We start from the raw sequence: 26419 nt of genomic DNA, 5'->3' as shown, positions 1-26419 counted from the left end.
TGTACATACTTCTATAACTTTATGGTCTTTGAGACTAAGACTTGAGAGCCGTGGCTCTCCAACATATGTATAAAGTAATGTTTTTATTAATATATGTTTTTCCTTAGCAACATTAACTGCTAGGATAGAACGTGCCATGCGCTAATTGCACAAACAAGTTATTTGTATGCAATAGACAGATCGGGCCTGCCAACTACGTAGGTGAGATTGTTCTGCTTCTGCTACACACAATATATATATATATATATATATATATATATATATATATATATATATATATATATATATAAATACACTGCATCTATTTCCTTTTCGTGTTTGTTGTGTATGACATTGAAGAATTACATAATGTATACCACGACGATTGTCTTTCTGCACACATGCATGTGCTTAATTCTTTTGCAAAATGCATGCATGAAAGTTAATTTTCTTGGGACAAAATTTTGATTAAACAAAATTAGCTAGAGTTCCAAATTATTCAATGATACCATCAATATATCTTCTATGGAATTTTATGAATAATATTATCATCTGCGTCATAAAGAAATTTAAGAGAAGATTAGTATGCCATTGTTATGTGACTACCGTTTTATTTCCTCAAATGGAAAATTTCATTCTTTTGAGAAGAGAAAAAAAATCAGTCATGAAGAAATACAGTTGTGAGCTTCTCTGCTAGGACACTAAATTTGATACTGAGAGCTATTTCATGCAGTGTTCATTCCACTTTGCCTACTTGCTTACATTTCTATTCATCAGCCTCCTTTTGACAAGTGAAATGATTGTCAGTTTGTCATGAGCTCGGGCATAGTTATCCTCCATCAAGAAAGAGGAAGGAGGCAGACTGGTCAGAAGGCCGATAGTACATCGGCAAACTCGGTCTGAATCCGAGGCTTCCGCGTCCCCCTACACTTCTTCTTCACTCGAGCCGCCCTTCTGCTCCCTCGGCCGTTTCACCTCCTTTGCCACAATGGCATAGCATTGCCTCCTCTATGACCTCAAACAATTTTGTCATGCTGCCAGTCTGTCAAAAAAGATCCGATGGATCCTTGGCCGGTTTCACTCGGTCAGACTTTCTTTTTGTCTGTACTTACCGACTTGTATGGTTTTTCTATTTCCAGAAAATGTAGCTCTGTTTTGCCATATTAGCTTTTCTATATGACAATCCGCTTTGTCTGTCTGCAGGAATGCACATGAGGGATTCCAATCCCCTAAATGCAATATTATTCATGTTATTTCTTGTCTACTTCTAAGTGTGACTAGTTCAATTTCAAATGACCAGGATAAGTGGGGATGCTACACTTATGAAAGTCTTTTCTTTCTTTCCAAATGTAATGATCTTTTGATGTTATGTTAATGGAGGCCAAGGTCTCATTTTGCATGTAATTGATTTCCTCCTATGAAATTGATCCAATTGCTATGGATTGTAGACTGATTATCAACTATTACTTCATTTGATATGCATTTCATTTGCTTGTATCAGGACCTATTCCTGAGGGTGCAGACTCTGTCGTCCAAGTTGAGGATACTGAACTAGTTGCAGATACAAGTTCTGTGGTAAAAAGGGTTAATATATTAGTTGCAGCAAGCCAAGGCCAAGATATTCGCCCTGTGGTACCATTGCTATTATCATTCTGCCTTTTTCTGGGTGAGAATATCCACAATTGGCTCAGTGCTGCAGACACTGCAAGTCTGAGCTGTTAAGACTAATAGTGCTGCGGTGTTACTATCCAATTGTTTCTGTTTCTTTTAAGAGAAAAATATTTTAGGTGGCAAATGGAATGATGTATGGAACATAATATAATTTCCCAATTTATATACCCTCAGAATTGTCGCACTATCAAGCCGTTAGTATACAAGCTATCTTTATGCTCTTAGTAGAGTAGTTTTGGTCTATATTAAGCACAGAAAATGAATAATCTAGGTTAATGGTTTATAAGAAGATTAACCAATTGGGTTGTCTTGTGAAATCTGGAAAGTAAAACTACATAGATTGGATTTATATGCACCCATTTATCTTATTACATTTAATGCAACATTCATAACAGTATTTGACTTTCAGTATTGAGATTATGCTGGATTTTGATCTTCAACTACACCTCAGTCTAAGAGGACAAAAGGTGGGGCTTGTGAACATGGCAGGATTTAATTGGATAGGTATATATTTTTACACTTCCCAAATCTTTGCTGGGATATGCATGAGTAGGATTGATCCACTAGAGGCCTCAGAAACATGTATGATGATATGGTGTGATAATCCGTGTCCTAGTATTCCTGGTGCTCTTTGTTGCCAAATTGAAAGGCCCAATTCCATGTAATGAGAAGTTTGTTACGTAAATAAAATAATAAGTGTGAACTAGTTATCTATAATAACTTGTTCCGAACCACCTTCTGGAAATTAAGTTCCATTCGTTCTTCTACTCAATGTTTCATCCATTTGCTATTGCTGTTTCTGCAACCAGAAATAATATAATAGTCTCTGCGGACAAAAAAACCAGAAAAATGTATGATTATGTGCAAATTTAGCTAGTCAAGAGAAGTGTTGTGTAAGCAGAGGCAGAGCCAAGAAGTTCCGGCCCCTGCCCATAAGAATTTGCTATTTGATGGTTCACTGAACAGTGAAAACCCTTTCATGTGGCAACCATTAAGATTTACTGACTAAAGTTGCAGAGGACATTCTCTCAAATCTGAACCATTTTCTTGATATAGAATGTGTTTCTAATGTTGGGATTATTACAAAAAGCATGTTTTTTTAAAAAAAATGCATATAAAATGCGAGAAATAAGTCAACCGTTTAAAACTTAAAAAAGCGCCATTTTTTGAAAAAAAAAAGCCAAAACAAAAAATGCATTTTTTTCCATGCTTTTTCTTTTTTTATTTTAGGTGCTTTTTTCACTTTTTTTAATGTCAAACTGCTTTTTTTTATTTTGTAGTTTTTAGTTTTTGCTTGTTTACTTATTTTTTGATGTTTGTGTTATTAGTTTCTCACTAATTTTATTTTCTCCTAATTTTTAGAATTTTTTAAAATTTTTCAAAATTTACCGTATTTTTCCCATTTTTTTCTAGCTCGCTGTATTATACCAAGAAAAACCTCACCATTTAAAATGCAAAAATATTTTTTGTGACCACGATTGGGAATCAAATTTGCTTATTTGTACAAGTGTTCTGGTATGTCTCACGTGTCTTTTTAAAAATTAAAATCTATAATTATCTTTCTTGCACATGTTTCTTTCTGTAAGAATATTGCCAACTTGTCTGGAAAATCAAGAAAAAATTGTCATCTAATCCGTACTCCTCTGAATCCTATTGAAAATGTGTCTTTCAGGGATATGATATTGAAAAGGATGCTTTGGTTATGCGGGCAGGTGAGCTGATTGGCACTGCTGAAATTGGTTTGCTTGCCACCTTGGGTGTGATGGCAGTCAAGGTAAGCCTGTTTATCTCTTTTTACTTTTATGTGTTTCCATGACATTAATGTAATTTTGTGCAAGCTCTCTTTTTCTGCCTGTAGGTCTATCCAAGACCAGTAGTTGGAGTTTTATCTACTGGTGATGAACTTGTGGAACCTGCAACTCGAAACCTTAACTGTGGCCAGGTAGTGAAAGTACAATTTTGGTCTATGCTTATATGATGGCATCTGAAGAAGTTTACTTGTTTGTGTTATTATCTTGCAGATCAGGGATTCAAACCGTGCCATGCTGCTGGCAGCTGCGATGCAGCAGCAATGTAAAGTGCTAGATATGGGTATTGCTTGTGATGATTCAGAAGATCTTGAGAAGATTTTTGACACCAGTATATCTTCCAAAGTTGACATAATTTTGTCTTCTGGGGGTGTTTCAATGGGGGATAAGGATTTGGTCAAGCCTCTGCTGGAGAAAAGAGGAAAGTTCTATTTTGGCAAGGTATGCTTGTTACTCATTCTGTGTTTATACTTGTTAGAGAAGCTGGGAATATTCCCTTCAACTTGAACTTAGATCCTTGAGCTTCAGATACCCCGACCCTTCAGCTCCAGCAATGTCATAAATTCCTTGCTTATGTCACATTTAAGTCCATGTCGTGGTCAAGTAGTCAGCTTGATTCTCCTAGATCCATTTTCTTTCTTTCTGCTGTTTGGTTTCTGTCAGTTAGAAAGTTAAGGGTGTCTGGTAGCCTGAAAAAAAGTGAGGCAAATGTTTTTTGTCGTGAATGGAAGGTGAAAAAATTGTATTGAAAAAGTCAAACCTCCAGAGATTACATTCTTTGTTACCCGAAAATTTCCCTTTTTAAGTGGTGAATAGGTGAAGGTTTCAAAAAGGTTTCACTGGTGTTTGATTTGGGAATGTATGGACAAGTGATTTCACCCTTCTAGTATACACTGAAATGCTTTCCAGGGAATCAAACACCTCTTAGTCAGTAATGCTTTAATACTAAAATATAAACCGACTTCATGGAGCATTATATGCATGTTGGAATTTGGGATTTTTGCCTAGTCGTATAGCAACATGCGTGGTTGGACCCTGCACTGGTTGAGCATCGTTTCATCCTATTATTTTAGAAGGAGCAAGCCCTTGTCAAGTTGCTGAAGTCGGTGAGAGAGCAGTATCACTAATTGAAAACAGTTTTAGTCTACTTTCCATAGAACTTTTTGTTCCCGTATAGGACTTATCCAATTGGATTATGGCTCAGATCGATTGATATCAGCTACAATGGTGAACTCATGTGTGACCATATTGTGCATAGGGCATTGGATACTAATGGATTTCTATACAATGTGAATGCTCAGGTTACTTCCTTGTATTGTCCCTTTGATGCTATTCTTGATGTTAATTTTCACAAAATCTCACCCTTGTTTCAAATATTAATGTGAGTGTTGAGTTCTTAATTTTTTTTTATTGGCTTTCTGTTATTGTGGGTTATTGCAGTGACATAATCATGCATTTACTGGGTTGACCATGAATGATAGCCGATATGAGATCAGCTTGCTTGTATGAACCATGTTCAGTGCAAGCACATGTTCCATGATAATTTTATTCTTAAAGAAACATATGACACATTGATCATACCACATTGATAACTAGAGTGAAGTAAGGGGGAACGTTGACGACTTGGAATTGGATCAGTGGAGAACATGTATGGTTAGGTTTCATTTGTATTTTTCGTGGAATTTGGCATCGTGTTGTTTATGATCTATATTACATGAGTCAGTGCGACATTTTCCAAAAAGGGTTGGTTGTGTGTGTATAAGGGTATCTTTATGTTTGCAGGTTCCTGTAAAGAGCTTATATATACATATCTAAATGAAATCATGTGACTGCATCAAACCACAAAGTATATATAGCATCATGTACCAACAGGCACACCTATGCTGTATCTGCACCAACCCGAGTCAACTCGGGTTTGCTCTCCTGCTTGCTGCCATGTTACATAATTGTGACAGTGATAGTAATTACCTACTACTTGTGTGACATGAGTGCGTGCACGGCTACGGACAGGGGTCCAGAGCATTTTCAGAAAACTATATATGTATATATTCAAAATCACAATTTTTAAACCGATAAATAAGTAGAATAACTAAGATGCCAAAATGTGCACAATAAAACTTGATTGCATTGTACTAAACGGCGCAGCACTTGTCACACTCCTGCAACCCTTTCGTTGCTGGAGAGAAAGAGAGAGGTCTCCCTTGGAGAGGGTGTCACTGAAGAAAGAACCCATCCATGGACAGGTAGAGAAAGGGGTCTCAACAGACCCCCTCTGGCTTTTATAGCTGGACCTTGGAAAAAGGACAATATTTGGACTGGTCAAGTTTGACTAAGTGCAAATTTGGACAGTGATGTACTCAGGTGCATTGAAGTGACATGTCAAGTAACCAAGTCCATGGCATATCTTATGGTGCACCCATTTGGCTACTTGAATTGTTTCTATGTGACATAGCCTAACTGTTTCTGTGTGAGTTAGCCTACTAACCAAACATCTGATTGTATTGTAGGTTGGCTAGGTAGTTACCATCAGTTACCAATGAGAAATTAAGTGCCTTATTCCTTTTCTTTTGAGTCCAGTTGTTGGAGTGGAGGTATTGAAATCCACAACACCATGGGTAATCACTACTATATGTACTGTTCGTAACTTCGTATTGAAGCTCTGGACATTCATCTGTATTTCCATGGGGACTTTGTTACCCGTTCTACGGTTGGATCTTTGGAAGTTCTGTGGATAGCAATTTGTACAGTTTTGGAAAAATATGCAATAGCTGATCGAAGACATCCAAGGAATTGAAAAGATAGTGTCTTGAACTTTCAAGGTACAGGAGAGAGAGGAGTCATGGATCAATATGAGACCCTTGTATAGACTACTTGCCACTTAGGAGTTGGCAATGCCTAGGGATAATAAAAAATAAAATTTCTTCAAAAGTGCATTGGCCTACATGCATAGTCATGGTCCCACAATTATGTCGTCACTAAGGTAGCCTTAAATCCTTTTTGTTAGTTTCCACAGTCAACTATGAGAATTGATCACCACTAGGTAGAACTCTGCTATGTGCATCAAAATGTTGTTCCAGTATAAATTAGTATTTCATTGATTAAAACTTTCTTTTTTGACATCATCTGAGTAAAAGAATGTGTAGTCCTGTTGAAAACTTTGATTTGAATGAAACCGTTAAGTTTTAGTGGCTGGATGGGCAATTTCAGACAGGCTTTTCCATGACAATAAAGAATGGGTATGGAGAAAATGAAATGAATTCCCTTTCCTGAGAACCTCTTGTAGTTTTAAGGAATTTCTCTTGAGAAATTTGTCTTGTAATCCACCTATTGTCGGATTGTTTTTGTGCATTGCTTTCGTCTTTGAAATTGCTTGGGCATAAGATTCTAAAAAAAAATGTTTAGCTTAGGACTTGCTGAATCCTCCTGGGCAGCCTAGTCCTTTATGGTCCACTTGTAGCAGCATCACTGCCCAGGCATGTCTTGTTGCCTTTGGCGCATTGATTTAATGGCTAGGTTGCCTTTATGGTCTTCACCTTTTTCAGAGTGCTACTAGCAAAAAGCACGTGTCCTTGCATCTTAGTTCCAAAGTGAGATTAAATTTTTTAGCAGCATTTATCATGAAAATGGAAAATATGTTGTCTGAAGTCAAAAAGATGAACCACCAAGAAACTGGTCTTCTGGAATGAACTTCAAACTTGTCTCAATTATCTGTAAGTCGGTGTTCAGATAAGCGTCGTGTTTTAGACTCTCATTTCAACAATCGCTGATTATTAACAAATATGTGGTTTGGTATGTCCAACATTTGTGGGTCTCCTTAGGTTTATGTGCTTGTGGAAACTCTTGTTGACCTTTTCTTTTTTTTTTGGCTTGATATCTCAATTTGTGTGTGTTGATACTTGATAGTACATATCTAATCAGCTATGCATTTATTTCTTAAACATGGAAAATACGTGCTCTTTGTATCTTATGTAATCCTTACTGTTTTGTGTGAATTCAATAGGCTAGAAAGGATCTTTCTTCTTCTTCTTTTAAATAATTTATTTTTTGGGTTGCGATGTTCTAATCTGTTATATTGTTGCTAATCCCACATAGTTGGATAGCTTGACTCTGATGGCATCCTTTCCTGTTAAAAAGATTTAACTTTCGGTTATATATTTAGTTTTTGACATATAGGTTGCTTTCAGGTGTTAATGAAACCTGGGAAGCCATTAACTTTTGTGGAAATTACTGTTGATTCAACAATGGGAAGGTCACCAAAGAAGATTCTTGCGTTTGGTTTACCTGGAAATCCTGTGAGTTGCATAGTTGGTTTCCATCTTATGGTTGTTCCAGCAATTCGTTGTCTGGCTGGATGGGCAAATCCAAACCTTGAAAGGTTGGTAAAATGACTCAATGTTCTTGAGGCTAAACTTCATTTAATATGATTGGGTTGTTGAAATTATACTTCCGTGATGTATTTATGCGGTTAAAAGCAACCCATTCTTATGTTGGGGTATGCAACAGGTTGACCTGGTTCTAACTTTCAAATAATTTTCTGCAAAAATATTTTCTTCTTGGCAATAAAATGTAATTTCAGGTTGACTAATATTATTTGGTTCTCTCAGACCATCTCTATGATTTTAGACATGTCAAACAGATCAAACATAGTTTTTCATTTTTGGTCAAATGACTCAATTTTATGTTTTTGGTAGCTGTTATGTGTACATTCACATTGAGCATGGAATTCAAGTTACTGGACTGAATCTTGGAATTAATATGGCAGAGTATCAGCGCGTCTGGAAAAACCAATTAGGACAGATCCTGTCCGTCCAGAATTTCATCGTGCCATTATTAGGTGGCAGTCCAATGATGGGACTGGCCATCCAGGGTTAGTATGACCAAATTGTTATTTGTCCGATGAAGGCTACATGTTCAGTGTAAGAATACTCATTAAAAAGTTTTACGCGTCGTGTGTCTGCTGTGTAACATGTTGCTTCTTGGGTTTGCAGTTTTGTTGCGGAAAGCACTGGTTTACAAACAAGTAGTCGTCTTTTAAGTATGAAAGCTGCAAATTGTTTACTAGAATTGCCAGCAACAGGCACTACACTTCCTGCTGGAACATGTGTTCAAGCTGTTGTAATTGCGGATATAAGCAACTTCCATGCATGTGTGATGCCAGATCATGCATCTTCCTTATGTAACAAGAAGAACAGGGTTGCCAGCAGTGTGGGAAGTGAACTAACAATCGAACAAATCCAAGATGCAAAGGTCAAGGTTGCTGTTCTTACTGTGAGCGATACAGTCGCATCTGGGTCAGGTCCTGATCGTAGGTAAGACTGTTATGATGAAGTTTGAATGTTTTTAATTCCCTAGTAATTGAAGCATTGCCAGCTGCAGAAGCAATTTTCTTCATATTTGTTTTTGCCAGCTGCAGAAAAAATGATTTTAATTTTTTGAGGCTTATTTTAATAATTCCATAACTATTTTGAATTTTTATCAGTGTTTTGTAATAAAATTAGTAGAAAACTCAGGTGGCGTCCTGGAAAAAAGGAATGGGAAAAATCTTTCTGATTCCCATTTTGATGTGTGTGATGACTAAGAAATATATTTCTAGAAATTTATTTCTTAGTTTGATTAAAAAGAAATATATTTTCAAGTTTAGTGGGATGCATCTGGTTCTTGGTGTTCGTTTGCCTCCAATTGAATCCGTTTAGATTCTTCCTTTTTAGTTTGCCTACCATTCCAACCCACCTTCTACGTCATTTGTGGTTCGATCTCCAATTGACTACCAGCATGCCGTACTTCCTGTTTCCTGCTTCTGAAATTTTCAGCATGTACATTTCCAGATTTCAATTCTATATTGCTCAGTGGTTTTGTTCCCAGTCTAACAACTTTGAAGTAAATGCAAGGAGCCCAATGAATGCCACCACTTTGTTAATCACAATATGTCCAACAACAAAGTTCAAACATTAGCTACAACTGCATATGCTTTCAGCATCCTCAGCAAGCGGCATGTAACCTCAAAAGGTGAGGCTGACATGCATCAGATTTGGAGACATGGCCACATACATTTGACAAAATCTCAAGCCATTGTTTGAACTAAACAACCAACATCTCCCATTACAGCTGCCAAGGATCCAAGCAGTTCATATATGCGTTCGATCTGTGCTACAGATCTGTCATCATAAAAAAACACATTTGCTTTTGCATTTATCTCAATCCAACTGCAACCTGACTGCTTCCTTGCTCCCTGTTTCCTCATTAGGGTTCTAATGCTTGCAGCATCTCACCACATTCCTCTTGCTGCATACATATTTGAAACCAGTACATGTACTCCATCTATAGGCTGCAAATTCATGACTTTTTTGGAAGGAATTTCTCCCAGATTCAGATTCCCATGAATTCTACAAGCACTGAGCAGGCTGGGAAAATAAAACTTCCATTGAAGAGAAGCAAATGAAACGCTTTCATAAAAATTCTCGTAGAATCGATTTCCCATTCAGTGGTTAAAAGATCATCAGGAATTTCCCTTATAAATTTCACAGCCTCATTGAGGTGACCAGATCGACCAAGAAGGTCAACCATACAGGCATAATGTTGTGGCCCAGGCATCAATTTCCAATCGTTGCACATGGAATTGAAACATCTTCTCCCTTGATCTACCAAACCACCATGAACAGATGCAACAAATACAAACAAAACCAGAAATAGGCAATGGCACGTGAAAGGAAATGCTTCTTTTAAGTCAACAGAGTACAAATCACTAGCATCATTGTATTTCAGGCTGCATTACATAAGGCAAGATTAACAAGAAAGTGATCACCCTCATGTATGAATAGGCCTTCAGATTATAGTTACCGACAACTGACAAAAATTAGTGCAACGATAGTAGTAGAGCAAAACCAAAATAAACGTAACCACTGCTATCAGAGGCTTCACTCTGAAATACCTACGTGAAGTGGTGCCTTTGATGTCTCTTTGGTAGATCTTCTGGAGCGGGGGCTTTCTGTTTGCAGAGGCTTCTCGATTAAGTTATTCTTCTGCTTCTGCTTCTTCTTCTTCAAGGGCACGTTTGCTGGACGTAGCCATGGATGATGCAGAAACAGAAAATGAAGACGAAGGAAAAGGAGAAGAAGAGGCGGAATGGAGAAAAGGTTAGGGTTTTTCTCTGTAAAGAGGTTTCAGGGAGGGCAAGAGTATGTGGATTGGAGAGGTCTTAGGTGGATGAGCTACGGCATCTAGGAATCACCATTTGAGACCCCTCTGGTTTTCATAGTTCACATCTCGGAATCGCTGCCTTTCGCACAGACGGAGAAAGGCAGCTGCTGCGGAAGACGGAAGGGCGTTCCCTCTTTCCCCTTCTTTCTTCCTCTCGCATGAAAGGGAGCTGCTGCGGGTGATGGCGTCCCCTGTTTCCCCCTCTTTCTTCCTCTCGCACGAGACTCACGCCTTAACGGGCATTTTTTTGCTTCTAGAAATATGTTTCCACCCTCCGGGGTGGAAACATATTTCCGGAAATATTTTTCCGAAAACCCATCCAACGGGCAAAAAAATTTTTCTTCGTTTGATGGGAAGGAAAAATTTTAAAAATTTGAAATTTATTTCCTGTTGAACAGTGCATTTCCAGCCGAGCAAACGTGCCCTCAATGTTTCATAATTTTGTCTGTTGTTTTTTATTTTTGAATTTTTTGTATGCTCTAGATTTTTCCGAGCAAAACAGAATTCTTGGTTAGTATCCAAGAAAAACTTCGCCTCTAAAATCCAAGGACAATACTCATTATTTGTGATACAATGAGTATGACCTGTGAACTGGTGATCCATATTTGAGCCAAGCCAAGTAGTGCCATTTTGTCTTTCAAGAGCAAGATGTTTTGGCTCTTAGTTTTTTGTCGTACATGCCCCTGATGCATCAAGATACACCTCTGTGGCATGTTATTTCACAGGGGCCACTAAATTGATGCAAGAAAAAGTGTTGCAGAGTGACAGCTGTTTTTTAACGAAGTGATTAAAAGAGCAGCATAACACACTGTACATTTCATGTTTGTCATGAAGACTGCCATCTTCATGTGGTTTTCTAGGGTACCTTTGTGTGCTATCTTATTAAAAATATTCTCTGATGGTTGTGTGAATACCCATCTTCAAGTAGTTATTTCCAAATTCTCTTGCTGAACCTCTGAGGCAGTATAGACCGGATCTTAGATGCAGACCCGTTAGGCTTATTTGGGACCTTTCTCTATTTTGGGTTTGGAGTTTTTGTTTGTGTGGACCCAAGAACCAATTCGGATCTTAGGATTAGGCCCTTTAAAAGGGCATATTTTCTGGTGATTAGGGCTAATTAGCATTGTGAGAAACCCTAATTTCTTTTGGTTATTGATTTCCCTTGTTTTTTTCGGCACTTTTCACTTGGTTTGCATTCTTTGGTGCCCTTCCCGCGGGAATTAGAGTGAGGAGCTCTAATCACTGCATCAACCTTTTATTTAAAGCTAAATTGTTGAGAGACAGACTAAGTTTAATTTATTTTGCATCTTTGGGAAGAAATATGTAACGTCCCCTTGCTACTTGTTTGGCCTCCTAGTCTGGGAATCTGGCATGCTTCGAGATATTATGCTTCTGGAAGATGATATTTAGTCCTTATGCATGACACTGGTTGATAACCATCGCTTGGTTATCTAACAGTATTAGGCAATTTTAGAGGGATCTCTCTCTTTTCTTCAGTTGGTTTCTTGTTCTGTGTCATTTTTATTTTTTGTGTTCTCTGTCGCCTCTTACTCTCTCTTTTGCAGATTTCTAATTACTGTAGATGATGAAGTTGGTTTGATTTCTTGGCTATCTTTTGCAAAAGTGTGTTGTAGTCCTTGATCTGCATTACTTCCTGCAAGCATATGACGTATGGAATTTTGTAGAATTGAAAGCACTCTAATTGTTCATAGTATTATCTGAAGAACATGTGTTGATAATATGAAGAGAAACATCAATGGCTGTATCTGTTAATTGGATGCACACAATGAAATGTTTGGAGTTGGAGCTTCAGACTTGGGAGCACACCATGAAATATTGGTCTGGGACAAGTGTGGTGGCAGGCCGACTCTTGGGTGCTTCAGTCGGGCAGCCGTGACCTCCCACGCGAGCCCTCTTCGAACTTCTACAGGCTCCGCCGGCCGACCCACTACAGCAGCTCCCGCCGGCGCCGGCCGACCCACTACAGCAGCTCCCGCCGGCGCCGGCCGACCCACTACAGCAGCTCCCGCCGGCGCCGGCCATTATTTCAGACAACATATTTTGTAGCTCCCCAAACCCATAAGTCCTCTTCTGCAGAAAGCCAGCAAGATGAGTGAACACCATGGCCCTTCTCAAATATTAGGCTGTTATATATTGTGCATCATTATAGAATATATGTACCTCCTTTCGAACTTCCGTCATGAGACATAACAATTCTTCAACAAAATCACATAAACCCTGTATTTAATTTCATGGTAGTTAGTTAAGCAATCAACATAAGCTACACGTTTGTGAATTACAAAACAGGGCTAGTTTGATTTCAATGGAAGATGAGTTTACCTCATCCTCTTGTTCGCTTGGATCGTAAAGACCTGCGTTGTACCACCTCCTCTTCCATCCATCAGATAGAATGGCAAAATCATTGGCCTTGCATTTACATGGTGTCGTGAGTTATTGGTACGACTGGTGGTCAGAGAAATTGTGCCAATTGAGACCTTCGTTTTTTTGTTTCTTTGTCATGTCAAAAGATAGAGTGGAGAAACTTGCTCTGTCTCTCTCAGCCAGAGAACACAGGGGGAAGGAAGCTGATGTGAAGCTCCCTCCTTCTGGACTAGAGTCTCTTTTGGGCAGAGTTCAGAACCTTTCTCACTCTGTGTGTGTGTGTGTGTGTCTGTGTGCGTGGAATGTGGACCCAGAATTCAGAAAATGTGTGCATACATTCCCTGAATCCGTTGCATTGACACATCTTTGTTTGCTTTTGGAACTATGTAAGCCATACATTATCAGATCACTTCATTAAACCAATTTCAATTTTGTGAACGACTATAGTTATAACAGAGTCATGGACCACTAAATTCTTTTGCTTTTATGCTGATTGCAGTGGCCCAAGAGCAGTTTCTGTTATAACTTCCTTATCAGAAAGGTTGGGGGGAGCAAGTGTGGTTGCGACAGCAGTTGTCCCTGATGAGGTGGATAAAATTAAAGAGATTCTGCAAAGATGGAGTGATGTTGAGAAAGTCGATCTGATACTTACTTTAGGTTGAGTTTTTTTATCCTGTGTTCCAATGCAAAGGTCCTCCGTCTCCCCATGCTATATACATATGTGTGTGTGTGTGTGTGTCTATGTATGTATGTAAATCTGGTTTTGTTTCTTTGTGAGTTTGGCATCTAAAACTCATTTCCTTCTCTCTATATACATATATATGTGTGTGTGTGTATGGGTGTACATGTTTTTGTGGTTGTCAAATTGTCTTTGACTTCTAAAACTCATCTTACTTGTCCAAGAACCTAATATGTAAGGAATATGTTCAACCAGTCCCATTTTGCGCCTGGTGTAGCAGACCCTTATTGTTGACATTTTTCACTCAATTCTATAATCTACCTTATGGATTGATCTTTACATTCAAAACATCATGAATTTAGTCTCTTTAAGAACTGAAATTTTCAAGTATTGGGTCTGATATATTTTTGCTTCATCTTGCATGTCATGCTGATATATATGTCTCTAAACACGGATTTAATGTGGAAAACCCTTCAAAACTGAAGGAAAAAACCACGACAGATGTGGAGGAACAACGCTCACTAGCTGCAGTTCTCTCTCTCTCTCTCTCTCTCTTAATTTCATTAAAAAACGAATTAGGGTTAAAACACCCCTCTTAAGTGACGGCAGTCACCACACTTAAGAGATGTACAGGTCGGGTTTGGACCAGCGACCCATCTAGATACAAACTCGTTAACGATCCCTCTCAAGTTGGGCATACATGTCAAACATGTCCAACTTGCTTACATTCTTCTCAAACTGAGTAGACGACAACGCTTTTGTTAACACATCTGCAAATTGATCATCAGACTTTATATATGGTAAGACAAGCTCCTTGGAGTCAATTCTCTCACAAATGAAATGTCGATTAATCTCTACATGCTTGGTCCTATCATGTAACATTGGATTGTTTCCAAGATTTGTAGCAGACTTATTATCCTAGTACATCTTCATAGGTCCATCAATCTTAGTCCTGATATCAGCCATCAACTCTTTTAGCTAGAATAGTTCATAAACTCCTATAACTATAGCACGGTACAGCCTCTGCACTCGAACAGGAACATACATCTTGCCCTTTACTTCTCCACACTACCAGGTTACCTCCCAAATAGATACAATAACCAGTGGTAGACCTTGTATCAATGCAGCCAGCCCAGTCAGCATCAAAATATTCTTCAATCTTCAGTTGATCTTGTCTCACATATAGGGCCTTACAGGATTCTTGTTCAGATAGCACAAGATCCTCTCAGCAGCATTCCAATGAGCATCAGTAGGAGCATGCATGAATTGACTCATCACATTCACGGCAAATGTTGTCGAGTCTAGTGAGAGTTAGATAAATCAACTTCCCAACTAACCGTTGATGTTTCCCTTTAGCTTCATCATCAAGCAGCTTGCCAGCTTCCCATTTTTAATATTGATCTTAGTACTGACATCCATTGGAGTAGGAGATGGTCTGCAGCCAAGTTTCTCGGTCTCTTTTAGCGGGTCAAGAGTGTACTTTATTTGATTTATGACAAGGCCAATACTTGACCTAGCCATTTCTATACCAAGGAAATATTGTAACTTTCCAAGGTCTTGGAGATCAAACTCTGAAGCTAACATCTTTTTCAGCCTTGTAACCTCTTCTTCATCATCTCATGTAACTATCATGTCATCCACATAAACTAAGAGAAGAGCAATCTTGTCCTCCATCTGTTTCACAAATAGGGTGGGGTCTCCATTACCTTGATGGTATTCATGCTTGTTCATCACAAGTTTGAGGCGTTCAAACCATGCTGGAGATGATTGTTTAAGACCATACAAAGCCTTTTTCAATTTGCAGCATTTTTTCTGTTCTTTCATAATCGGGGTTAGACTCATATAAACTGTTTCTTCCAAATCATCATTAAGGAAGACATTATTCACATCAAGTTGATACATTTGCCACTCCTTTGAAACTACTAAAGCAAGAATCACATGGGCAGTCTTCATCTTTGCAATTGGGGCAAATGTTTCCAGATAGTCTATGCCATACTTTTGATTGAAACCTTTTGCGACCAGCCGTGGCTTGTATCTTTCCATGGTTCTATTAGGTTTATACTTAATTGTATAAACCCACTTTGATCCCACAAGATGTGCATCTTTAGGAATATCCACAACTTCTCACGTTCTATTCTTGTGAAGGAATTTCATTTCCTCATGCATGGCAAGAACCCATTTCAGATTCACCTGAGCCTCAACAACAGTCCTGGGAATAATAAAAGTAGAAAGAGAGGATCTGAAGCATTTGTAAACTCTACTAAGCTTTGAATAAGATATAAAGTTACTAATAGGGTGCATAATACATGACATGGTCCTTTTTGTTAGGGCAATAGAAAGTTCTTCAGTGTTCCTATCATTTTTGACATCTTCATCATGCTCCTCACATATTGGACTTGGCTCATTCGAGGGTATCTCAGGATTAAGATTGGTGTCTTCATTCTTTTTATCTTCAACGAGGTGCCTCCTGGAGTAAACTTGTCCAAGTAAATGATCATGCTGCCCTTCACACTGCCCAATAGTATTTGGTAGTTCAATATCATTCCCATATTGCTCGGTCACATCAACTTCTCTATATTGTTCACTCTTATAGTCTAGAAAGTTGGCAAACTGAATCTCTTGCAACTGAGAATATTCTTCCCCATTTCTTCCCAAAGTCTCCCCCTGAAGAGGATTCTTTTGGAAGTAGGAAATATGCTAAAAAAATGTCGCATCTTTGATCACATAACAACGCCCTATGGAGGGATCCAAGCACTTATACCCTTTTTGTGTAGGAGGGTAACCCAAGAATTTACCTTTAATGGCCCAAGTATCTAATTTCTTGACATGTGCATGTGGACTGTGATTATGAATGAAGCAGACACAACCAAACACACGAGGGGGAAGAGCAAATGGATCCCAGCCAGGCGTTGACATCGAGTAAGGAGTCCGCCCATTCAACACACGACTGGGCATATAGTTGTTAAGATAAGGACTGATGAGTACAACATCACCCCAATACTTCTTGGGTGTTAAAACGTGTATAAGGTTTGGGTCATGATGTCTGGATCTGGATCCAGATTCAGACGCCATATTAGGTGTTTCCTTTTTAACATTATGTTTTCTCATTAATGGCACAGCTGTAATATTCTTTGTTTCTAATAGGACTTATTAGTCCATTGTGTAAAAGATTGATTTTATAATATAATCTTAAGGTTCAACAAACAGTTAATGCTGCTGCCGTCCCTATGCTTTGGCACTTCTCTTCTCCTTCTTTCTTGTTTTTCTGGGGATAAGTCTTTGGTGGATGACACACTAATCTGATATTACAAAATCATAGATTGGCACATGTTGAAATAACAGGGCTCCAATGACATCAAGCAAATGATAGTTCTTTCGCTTAGCAAACCCCATTTTGAGGTGGGTTATAAATACAGGATGTCTCATGGACAATTTCCCTTTTCCGAAAGAATGTTTCAATAGAATGAGAAACATACTCACGAGCATTATCAGATCGAAAGATCTGAACAGAAGTATTATACTGTGTTTCAAGAAGAGTAATAAATGTTTCAACGACATGAGCCACTTCACTACGATCTTTCAACAGATAGACAAAAGTGCTGCCAGAGTAATCATCAATAACGTAATGAAGTATTGGAACCCATGACTGGAGGAATTGCCAAAGGGGCCTCACATATCAGAATGAATCAAGGCAAAAGCTTTATTAGATCGACTTTCAGAAATAAGGTACGAAGCCCGAACATGTTTAGCCAATTGGCAGACTTCACATCTTACTAAGTCTATGCTAATGCTGGAAAACAAATCAGGAAACAACAGTCAAAGTAAAACGAAAGGAAGGTGATCGAGTCTCTCGTGCCATCTCAAAACAAGCTGAATTTGATCATCTTTATTCTTTTTCTCATTGATTGTTGTCATAAGAGCAGTCGCAACCTTCAATGGCATTTGATACAACTCTTCAGAAGCAAGACCAATCCCAATCTTCCTCCTCGTCATCAAGTCCTGCAAAACACATTGATCAACAAAAAATATTAAGTCACTGTTCAACTCCTTGGTGATCTTGCTGACAGACAAAAGATTCAAAAGAAGATGAGGGACGTGAAGGGGCATTATGAACTAGATATTTATTTAATAACTCAAGACTCCCTTTCCCAGCTACAAATATAGAAGAACCATCTGCTAGAGTGACCCTCTCCTTCCTAGAGGAGCGGTGGTATTCCTAAAATACCTTGGGATCTCCAGTCCTATGGTGTGTGGCACCACTATCAACAATGCATCCACCAAAGTACAAATTAACTTTATTACCACTCACGACAAGGGCACGATTGATCTTCACATCATTAGAGGGCTCATCCTTGTGAACATCAATGCGCTTAAGTAGGCTTGAAGTTCACGAATCTGATCGGCTGCTTACGTTCTTTTTTCACCAGTGTAATCAGCAACTTCAGGACCAACGGCCATCTTTTTTCCTCCTGGGTTCTTGCTGCCAAGATTATTCTTCCTTTCTGGCTGGAAATCCCAACAGAAATCAACCGTACAACCATTATTTTTTCAATGTGAGAATCTCTGAATGCCTTTCTGGCTCGATCCTGGAGCACGACTAATCAGGACAGACTGCGTGTCGGGCATGGTGTCAGGCGTGGTGTGACCGGTGAGCTATCTGCCACCAGGGGTCCTCAACCTTGTCCAGCGACAAGAGGCGTTGATTCAGGTGGTTCACTCAGGTGATGGCTCCAATGGCAGCGGACTTAGGTGACAGCTTCAGCAATGGCCCACTCAGATGGTGGCTCCAAAAGTTGCTCCAGAGATTGCTCACCAAGAAAAAAAGTCTTCTTCGATCCAAAATTTAGCTCTGATTATGGATGTCAAAGAAGAGAAGAGGAACACAGATCTAACGTGGAAAACCTTTCAAAACTGAAGGAAAATCCACGACAGAGGTGGAGGAACAACGCTCACTAGCTGCAGTTCTCTCTATCTCTTAATTTCATTAAAAACATATTGGAATTAAAACAACCCTCTTAAGTGACGACAGTCATCACACTTAAGAGACAGACAGGTCGGTTCTGGACCAGCGACCCATCCAGATACAAACTCATTGACACAAATTACGTCTGCAAAATTATTTTTCAGAAAAACAAGTCAAGTGACAGTTATGTTTTCTTGGGATAATCTGAGCTTGTAAGTCTGTTATTTTTACTGTATTTACTAGGAAACATGACTATTTTGATTCTTGTCTCTTAGTAATTTCTATGCAGGGTAGTTCCTGTGAACATTTTCTTAAGAAATGTATAATTAACAGTATAAAAGTAAGCTAAAATAATTGTTTCTTGAATTTTCTTGATTTCTTGCAACAAGATAAACAAATAAGGAAGTTTTGATTATATAAAGAAGCAAAAGGAAGAGTGTGTGTGTTTTTGTGTCTGCAAAATTATACTCAGACTAGATCAACTGGGATGTGTGCATCTCTAATATATGATTATTCTAGAGATATACTGATATTCTTATGGTATTGGGATGCTTCGCTGATATAGTCAGGTGGCTCCAAAATGACTATCATGTTTGGTTGTTTCAATATACAGGTACTATTGGTGACTGCACAAAAGCAGAAAGAATCGTCATGTTTATTTGTTAATATCAAGCTATCATGTGAAATATCTGTTTGGGAGATATCATGAAAAAATTTAGAAAGCTATATGAATTGGAAAATAGCAGAAGGATTCATGTTCATTTGTAGACACAATGAGATAAATTAATAGTCTAGATGGATGCTGTTTGTCTTTAAAGTGTTTTTCTAAACGTAGGGCTACACATATTTCCCTTATATCTAAAATGTCTTTGCAGAAACTATGCTTCTTTTTGTAGCGGAGGAAAGAATAACTATCTTCTGATATGTCTTTGTGGCATTTATAGGTGGAACGGGCTTTACTCCCAGAGATGTTACACCTGAAGCAACAAAATGTTTGATTGAGAAAGAGACCCCTGGTCTCTTGCACGTAATGATGCATGACAGTCTGAAGGTATCATTTGCCTCAAAGTAAATGCTTATATTATGGACGTTTAAGGCATTTCTTTGCAGCTATACGCATGCCAATTTAGAGAAGTGTCAACTTCAGAAATGGAAGGTGAAATTTTGATATTTCCAAAAACTTGGTTATATTTAATATGGGCAGAGTCTTTGTACGCTAATCTTGTATAGTTCAACAAATGGCAGTTCATATGTTCAGGCTTAAATTATCAAAATCAGAAGTCTGACACAGGTCATTCAAGACCATAAATGGGCTAGTGGGGACTAGTTGGTCTGTTTCTGTTCAAGTTGATTGACTAAAAATAAATAAATAAATACTATATATACAAAAATGAATATAGAAACATATAAAAAGCACAAGGTCAAGACGAATCACTGGTCTCAACCAACTAGTCAGAATTTTAACTATAGGTTCTGATGTGGATTGCCTCATTTTTCTGACATATATGTTCCAACTTCCAGTTATATGCTCACATGTAGGGAAGCATGTGATTGTGCATCTGCCAGACTTTGTGGGGGCATTTTCAGAAGTCTACCTGGAAAATCATTTTGGTTCTTGGAAGAGCCCATATGGATATCTTGCCACTTTGTTTTGAGATGTTAAATATGTTATTGTACGTAAAAAGTTCAATCTAAAGCAGGACATTTTTTGAAGTGGTTGCATCTAGGAAGACATTGCTGTTTGTTTGCCTGTATAAAACTGCCAAAAGTATGGCTGGCCTTATTGCAGGTGTATGGTTTTTTGCTCCTTGTTCTTGCCTTTTTGCAGTTCCTCAAATCAGCTTTTTAAACTCACTGTGGTTCACGTTTGTTGCTCTGGAATAGGTTACTCCATTTGCTATGCTCTCTCGTGCTGCAGCAGGAATAAGAGGATCAACCCTGGTAAAACCTTTTTCCTCCATCTGTTTGAAAATCTGTTACTGGAGTTTCCTGGTTGTGATATCTTAAATAGTATGGCATGTTTCCTTCCACAATCTGCTTTAGATCCCATATATGAGCTGGAGTAATAACACTTTTAGCATTTTCTCTGATTAAAGGGTTGGAGAAGTAGTTAGTTCTTCTCAGCGTTCTGTTTCTGCATGCTTATTTGTGTTGTTACTCCTGCTGTTTCAGATAATCAATATGCCAGGAAATCCAAATGCAATGGCAGAATGCATAACTGCGTTACTCCCTGCACTTCCACATGCATTCAAGCAGTTGAAAGGAGACAAGAGAGAGAAGCATCCACGTCATGTTCCTCATGCAAATGCAGAGCCAACAGATGTGTGGGAACAAAGTTACAAATCAGCATCTGCCGGCTCTGGAGGTTGCCCTTGCTCCCATTGAGAGCCAAACATGAGAGTTTTAGTTCATTTGCAACGAGGCATAGGTAAGAAATCTTGCCTATGTAAGGGTATATTATTTTCGACCTGTGAGATTAATTCTTCTAAAAATCAAATTATTGTTGCTAAAATCATATCATGCATTTTCTCATGTTCATTTTATGCTGAGAAATTGGATCTCTGACTAGTCACGATTTCGAGAAACAAAAAGTTAGTTGGATATTCTTTACTTTTGATGGGAACGGCGATCACATAAGGAACTAAGAAGCGTTTTAATTGGCTTTATTTGGCTTTGACAGGTAGGTTCATTGACTTGAAATAGTCGACACCATGTCTGACTGTTGGTTGTTGTCAAGTGAAGGAAATCTCTGCTTCGTGCTTTCGCACGTCGTCTAGTGGTTACTAAGGTGTAACAGGGAGATGTTTCTTTCAGACTACAGGTGCATCGTGCATGTACTTATTTTTTCTTTTAAGGGATCAAGAAGCTGTTGATGTGAAATTGTGAATTATAAAATTTTCGTGAAATTGTGGGTGTTACGACTTAGCAGCTTATTGATGCTTGATAGGGAACTAATTGCAATCAAGTGCTTGTACTCGCCAGGTTGTATATGTGGTGTCTGGAACAAAGCAAATCACGTGCATACACATGCAGGCGTGAGAAAAGCAGGTTGCGTTGCCATTGAAGACATGAAAATTTGTTAAAGCTGCCATTTTAATGGCTTTCTGTACTTTCGAAACGTTGAAGCTTCCATTTTAATCGCACTCTTGAATAAGAAGCCAAATCGTCTCAGAATCGGTAGATAGCTGAAGCCATAATTACGTGTCAGAACTGGTAAATACCATGTCTGCAAAATGGCCAAGGTATGGTTAGAGGATTTGTAGTATCGGATTCTAATCCGATCTCTGATGCATTTAGGATCCGACTTATATGCTATCCTATCAAATATTTTTAAGTCACTTAGTAAAAGTATCATTTTCATATTTTCTCTTTTTATTAAGAGTTGTATGGGACTTTAGGTGAGCTTAGAGTTCCTTCAACTTAAGTGTAGCACCTGTTACCTTTTGCAATCCAGAGAATTAGTATCCACTGGAATCAAATTAACTCCCACTGGCCCACCAGCCCAACCAACTTTCAAAACCACAATCAAAACCACACGAGTTGTGAAGCCCTACGGCTGGTCTCCGATGCATACTTTGGTTTGTGCCTGAGTCCGCAGCCATAATGTTCGAGTTACATCTGACTGTCTGCAGCCAAAACCAGATAATTATCATGGCAGATTACTTTGTGCTTGCCTGTCACCCTCATTCTGATCAGTGCAGGTTCTCGTTTATCATTTTAACGTGGCGACAATGGTTCTTTGTGTCTTCGCTTTTGATAAATATGCATTGGTACAGCCATGTGGTCTTGAAATTGCTTAATAATGAAAACCGCAGCTATGGTTGCATCTCCATGCATTGTTTACTTGAATTTTTGTGGCTGTGAATTCCATCATAATCAACTACAGAGGGACAGACTAGAGAGAGAGAGAGAGAGAGAGACATTGAGAAAGGGGGAGAAACGTATGGGAAGGAACGTCAGAAAATACTCCCAGTAACGGATGTTGACATTTTTTACTAGTATATTCATCTTAATTCCATCCACAGGGTGTGGCATAGGAACTTGATTTATACATTAAGATTGTCTTGGAAATATTGGCACAAGAAGGAAATATCATTTCGCGCTAGTAACTACACCCTCCAACTATGGAATATTTTCAAACGCCTACAAGTTGTTCGTAAGCTCCTATTCGTTCTCAGGCAGTTGTTTATGATTATGAAAAGGAGTGTTTGAATTCCAGTTCTTGTTCTTATGTTCTGAAAAGCTAAGTGGTGCAGGTGCGATAAGGGTGGGGATACGGGTACAGACACAACAATTTTTACAATTCTCGGATACGCGGATATGGTAAATATAATATTATCAAAAATTATAAATTGAAAAAAAAACATTAAATTAATAGTTCACTATTAAAGTCACAAACAAAACATTGTTTATCAATATCATCATTCTAGTCATTTATCAGAAAAACAGAAAAAAAGAACCCCAAAGAAAAAGGGAGAAGAGCTCAACTTAACTTAAAATCTGTTTTTTTTTTGCTTGGATCTGGTCTAATCCAGACCCGATCCAAAACGTATCTATGCCGTATCCGCACCCGTATCCCCGTATTGACACGGATACGTGGGCCAAATAGGCGTATCCGTGTGACTTAGCCGAAAACTGATGGCAGGTTAAAAGATTACCTTTTTTTTTAACCAGTGATTACCCATTATTAGAATATAATTGAAATATAACCTTGGGGATGAAGCAGCATTACCAACCCCATCTACAATGCCTTCGGTTGTCTTGATAGTGCTCCAAAACATTGAAGGGTATCGATGGAACAGAAAACTCTTGTTCTCTGCAAAAGCATACCCCCAACAGTACCTTATTCATGTTTTTTATGAGAATGCCATTGCTATAAAATTCAACTTGAGCTAGAGGAGGAAACTGGGAGCATGCTTGCCATGTTATGCCGTTAACATGGGAAGGCATGTTCCCACCTTTTAAAGCATGGGTATCTTGGTAATTATTTATGGCCAAAATGTTCAGATTTCACTTTTGTCCTTGTAGGGGAAGATGCTTCATTTAACAAGTAGAAGCATTTTGGTCATTTTTAGCCTGTAACACATAGTTCCTCATTAGTCATAACATATAACCTTCTCTCGAGGAAACCATACTTGGGTTGAGATCTTGTGGATTGGCTATATAAAAACTCGAAATTAGTACTTTGTCCCTATGCATTCTTTGGCTTGTACAATGAGTTTACTATAATGACACAATACCTGTACCTTATATTAGTACAACTTTGCTGATATGTAAAACAATATTTCTAAAGCTAAAACTAACATTTCAATTACGTTTGGTATGATTCATTTGTTTTTAGTGTTCTATAGATAAGTTGAGCTTGACTTGATCAAGTATAATCTTATTTAGCATGAATCACTTGTGGATATCCGTTCCTTTTAACTGTTTGGGCCTACCCATAACTGTTTATTTTGAAATGACGTGAGATCCTACATGCACGTTATGTTCAAGCGATGCAAAGGGCTGATTTTGAAATAAGCAAGCTGTAGAGAAATACAGCTTAAGACGTTTAGATTTTGGGAAAACCTTGAATATAATGTCACTTATTAGGTTTGCAATTGAAGAACCTTCTTATTTCTGAAACTTGAGGGTGATTCTTATTTTAATGTTTTGAATGATATCACTAATTTAGATAGGTCAAAAAGAAATAATAACTATGTTCTTTCTACCAATCATTTTTTTTTTAAATTCTATATCGAACTGCTATTTCAATAGGTGATTAGATAATCGCCAATGTCATACAAGGAAAGGGTGGTTATACATTGTTCTTAAATTTCTCTCAAATATATGATTTTTTTTTGCAACCTAATTTACGTACACTTATCTATTATTTGAAAAGCTTTTCTCTTTTTATTTGTGCATACACATTCAACGAATATCTCAGCCTTGTCTACCATGTCCATTCCCATATGTCATCAACAAGCTCTTCTTAATCCTAAATGGAAGCAGACGATGCAAGTAGAGATGGATGTTTTACTTTCTCGAGGTACATGGGAATTGGTTTCTCCTTCATCTGATGCAGATATAGTTGGTTGGGTCTATAGACTCTATACTGTCAAATATCTCTCAGATGACTCGAATGAGAGACATAACTTATAAGGGTTGCTTGGTTAGCTAAAGTATATACTTAAACTTATGGTGTGGACTTTTTTGAGACCTTCTCTCATGTTGCCTGATAGGAATGGTTGTTGTTGTAACTGTGCACTATGGATGGAGTCCCTTTCAACTAGATGTTAATAATGTGTTCCTTTATGGTGATTTGGCTAAGACCACTTACATGCAACAGCCGCCTATGCTTTGAATAGGAGAGTGTTTACAGGTTGAAGAAAGCCAAATATGGGCTTAAGCAAGCCCAAGAAAATGGTTTCAAAAGCTATATGAAGTGATGTTGGGTGTTGGTTTTTAGTGTTCTCCGTCTAACTAGTCATTCTTTACTAAAAAGATCATGAAGGACATTCTAGCGATGGTAGTATACATTGATGATATCATTTTTACAAGGGACTCTAAGGAGGAGATTGTTGAAACCTATATGTACTTGCACAAGTACTTTGTCACTAAGGATCTTGACCCACTCAAATATTTCTTGGGAATATAGATAGCAAGGAGTAGGGAAAGCTCCTTGTGGGAATATCTTCTTGATTAGCTCAAGCAGACCCGGATGCTTGGCACCAAACTTGCAAACATTCCTATGAATTTGTATCTCCAATTGTATGAAGATGATTCAGAACGATAGATAGTAAGTCATATCGGTCACTTATTGGCAAATTTCTATAGGATACAGTTATTCAACCATACATCTCTCTAACCATGGGAAAGTTGAGTCAGTTTATGGAGAAACCCCAGAAAATTCATTAGGAAATAGCCATGATGATTCCCAAGTACTTCAAGTCACCTCTTGGCAAAGGACTTTTATTTAAAAAATGCGACCCTCTTAACATCATAGCTTACACGAATGCAGATTATGTGTTAGAGATCGGGTATGGGATCACGGGTCAGGTCCATTGGACTGACTCGATAACAACCATAAATGGTGTGGACAAGGAAAAAAGGGGATTATAGCAAAGAATAGTGGGTGTTTCACACTAATCTAGAATTAGGGTCGACATGTGCGTGTGTTCCTCAAGGTTCTCTTGTAAGGGGTTATACCTATTAGCGGTGGCTGACATTATGTTGGATTGATCAATGACAAGAGATATAAACTAGGTATTGTATCTTTGTAGGAGACAATTTAATTACTTGGAGGAGCAAGAAATAAGTGGTAGTTGCAAGATCTAGCATAGAGTCTGAGAATAGAGCAATGGCTCAAACTACCACTGAGATGCTAACCTGCCTTGGAATAAAGGATTTGCTTCCAATGACGACGATATGTGATAATAGCGCAGCAACTTATATAGATAACAATCTAGTATTTCATGAAATGACCAAATATATTGTAGAATGTCATTATATTCGAGATATGGTTCAAGCAGGAAACATTTATACAGTTCATGTTTCCACGTAAAAGCAAGTTGAGGACATGTTTACTAAACCCTTATGATCTTATTTATATTTGGATTCTCAAAATGTTGCAACAAGTTGAGCAGGATAAATATATATGCTCCAGCTTGAGGGGGAGTGTTGAGAAAAATAGCTAAGTGTGTTGGGCGGTTATTAGAATTCTAGGAAGTTGCTTAGTGAACTAGTTAATATTTTTTATTT

At 38.2% G+C, this 26419-nt stretch overlaps 1 protein-coding gene across 8 annotated transcripts in view; it reads left to right on the top strand.

Annotated features, from left to right (window-relative positions):
• Window positions 1-21790, top strand: part of LOC116251387 (molybdopterin biosynthesis protein CNX1) — a 28701-nt gene extending 6911 nt beyond the window's left edge. For 2 of the 8 annotated variants that reach the window (XM_031625633.2, XM_050076570.1), the window contains exons 4-15: window positions 1481-1611; window positions 3323-3424; window positions 3509-3592; window positions 3672-3899; window positions 7643-7833; window positions 8221-8325; window positions 8447-8767; window positions 13537-13694; window positions 19624-19730; window positions 20564-20620; window positions 20852-21107; window positions 21360-21790. In XM_031625633.2, the coding sequence (XP_031481493.1) occupies window positions 1481-1611; window positions 3323-3424; window positions 3509-3592; window positions 3672-3899; window positions 7643-7833; window positions 8221-8325; window positions 8447-8767; window positions 13537-13694; window positions 19624-19730; window positions 20564-20620; window positions 20852-21064 (1697 nt within the window). In that variant the 3' untranslated portion in view covers window positions 21065-21107; window positions 21360-21790. The other 6 variants (XR_007572759.1, XM_031625636.2, XM_031625638.2 and 3 more) reach the window with 6 other exon arrangements.
• Window positions 21791-26419: the final 4629 nt, after the last annotated feature.

This window comes from Nymphaea colorata, chromosome 3, assembly GCF_008831285.2.
Source record: "Nymphaea colorata isolate Beijing-Zhang1983 chromosome 3, ASM883128v2, whole genome shotgun sequence".
Lineage (NCBI taxonomy): Eukaryota > Viridiplantae > Streptophyta > Magnoliopsida > Nymphaeales > Nymphaeaceae > Nymphaea > Nymphaea colorata.
The sequence above is the reverse complement of the archived record's forward strand: the minus strand, read 5'-3'. Positions and strand labels throughout refer to the sequence as shown.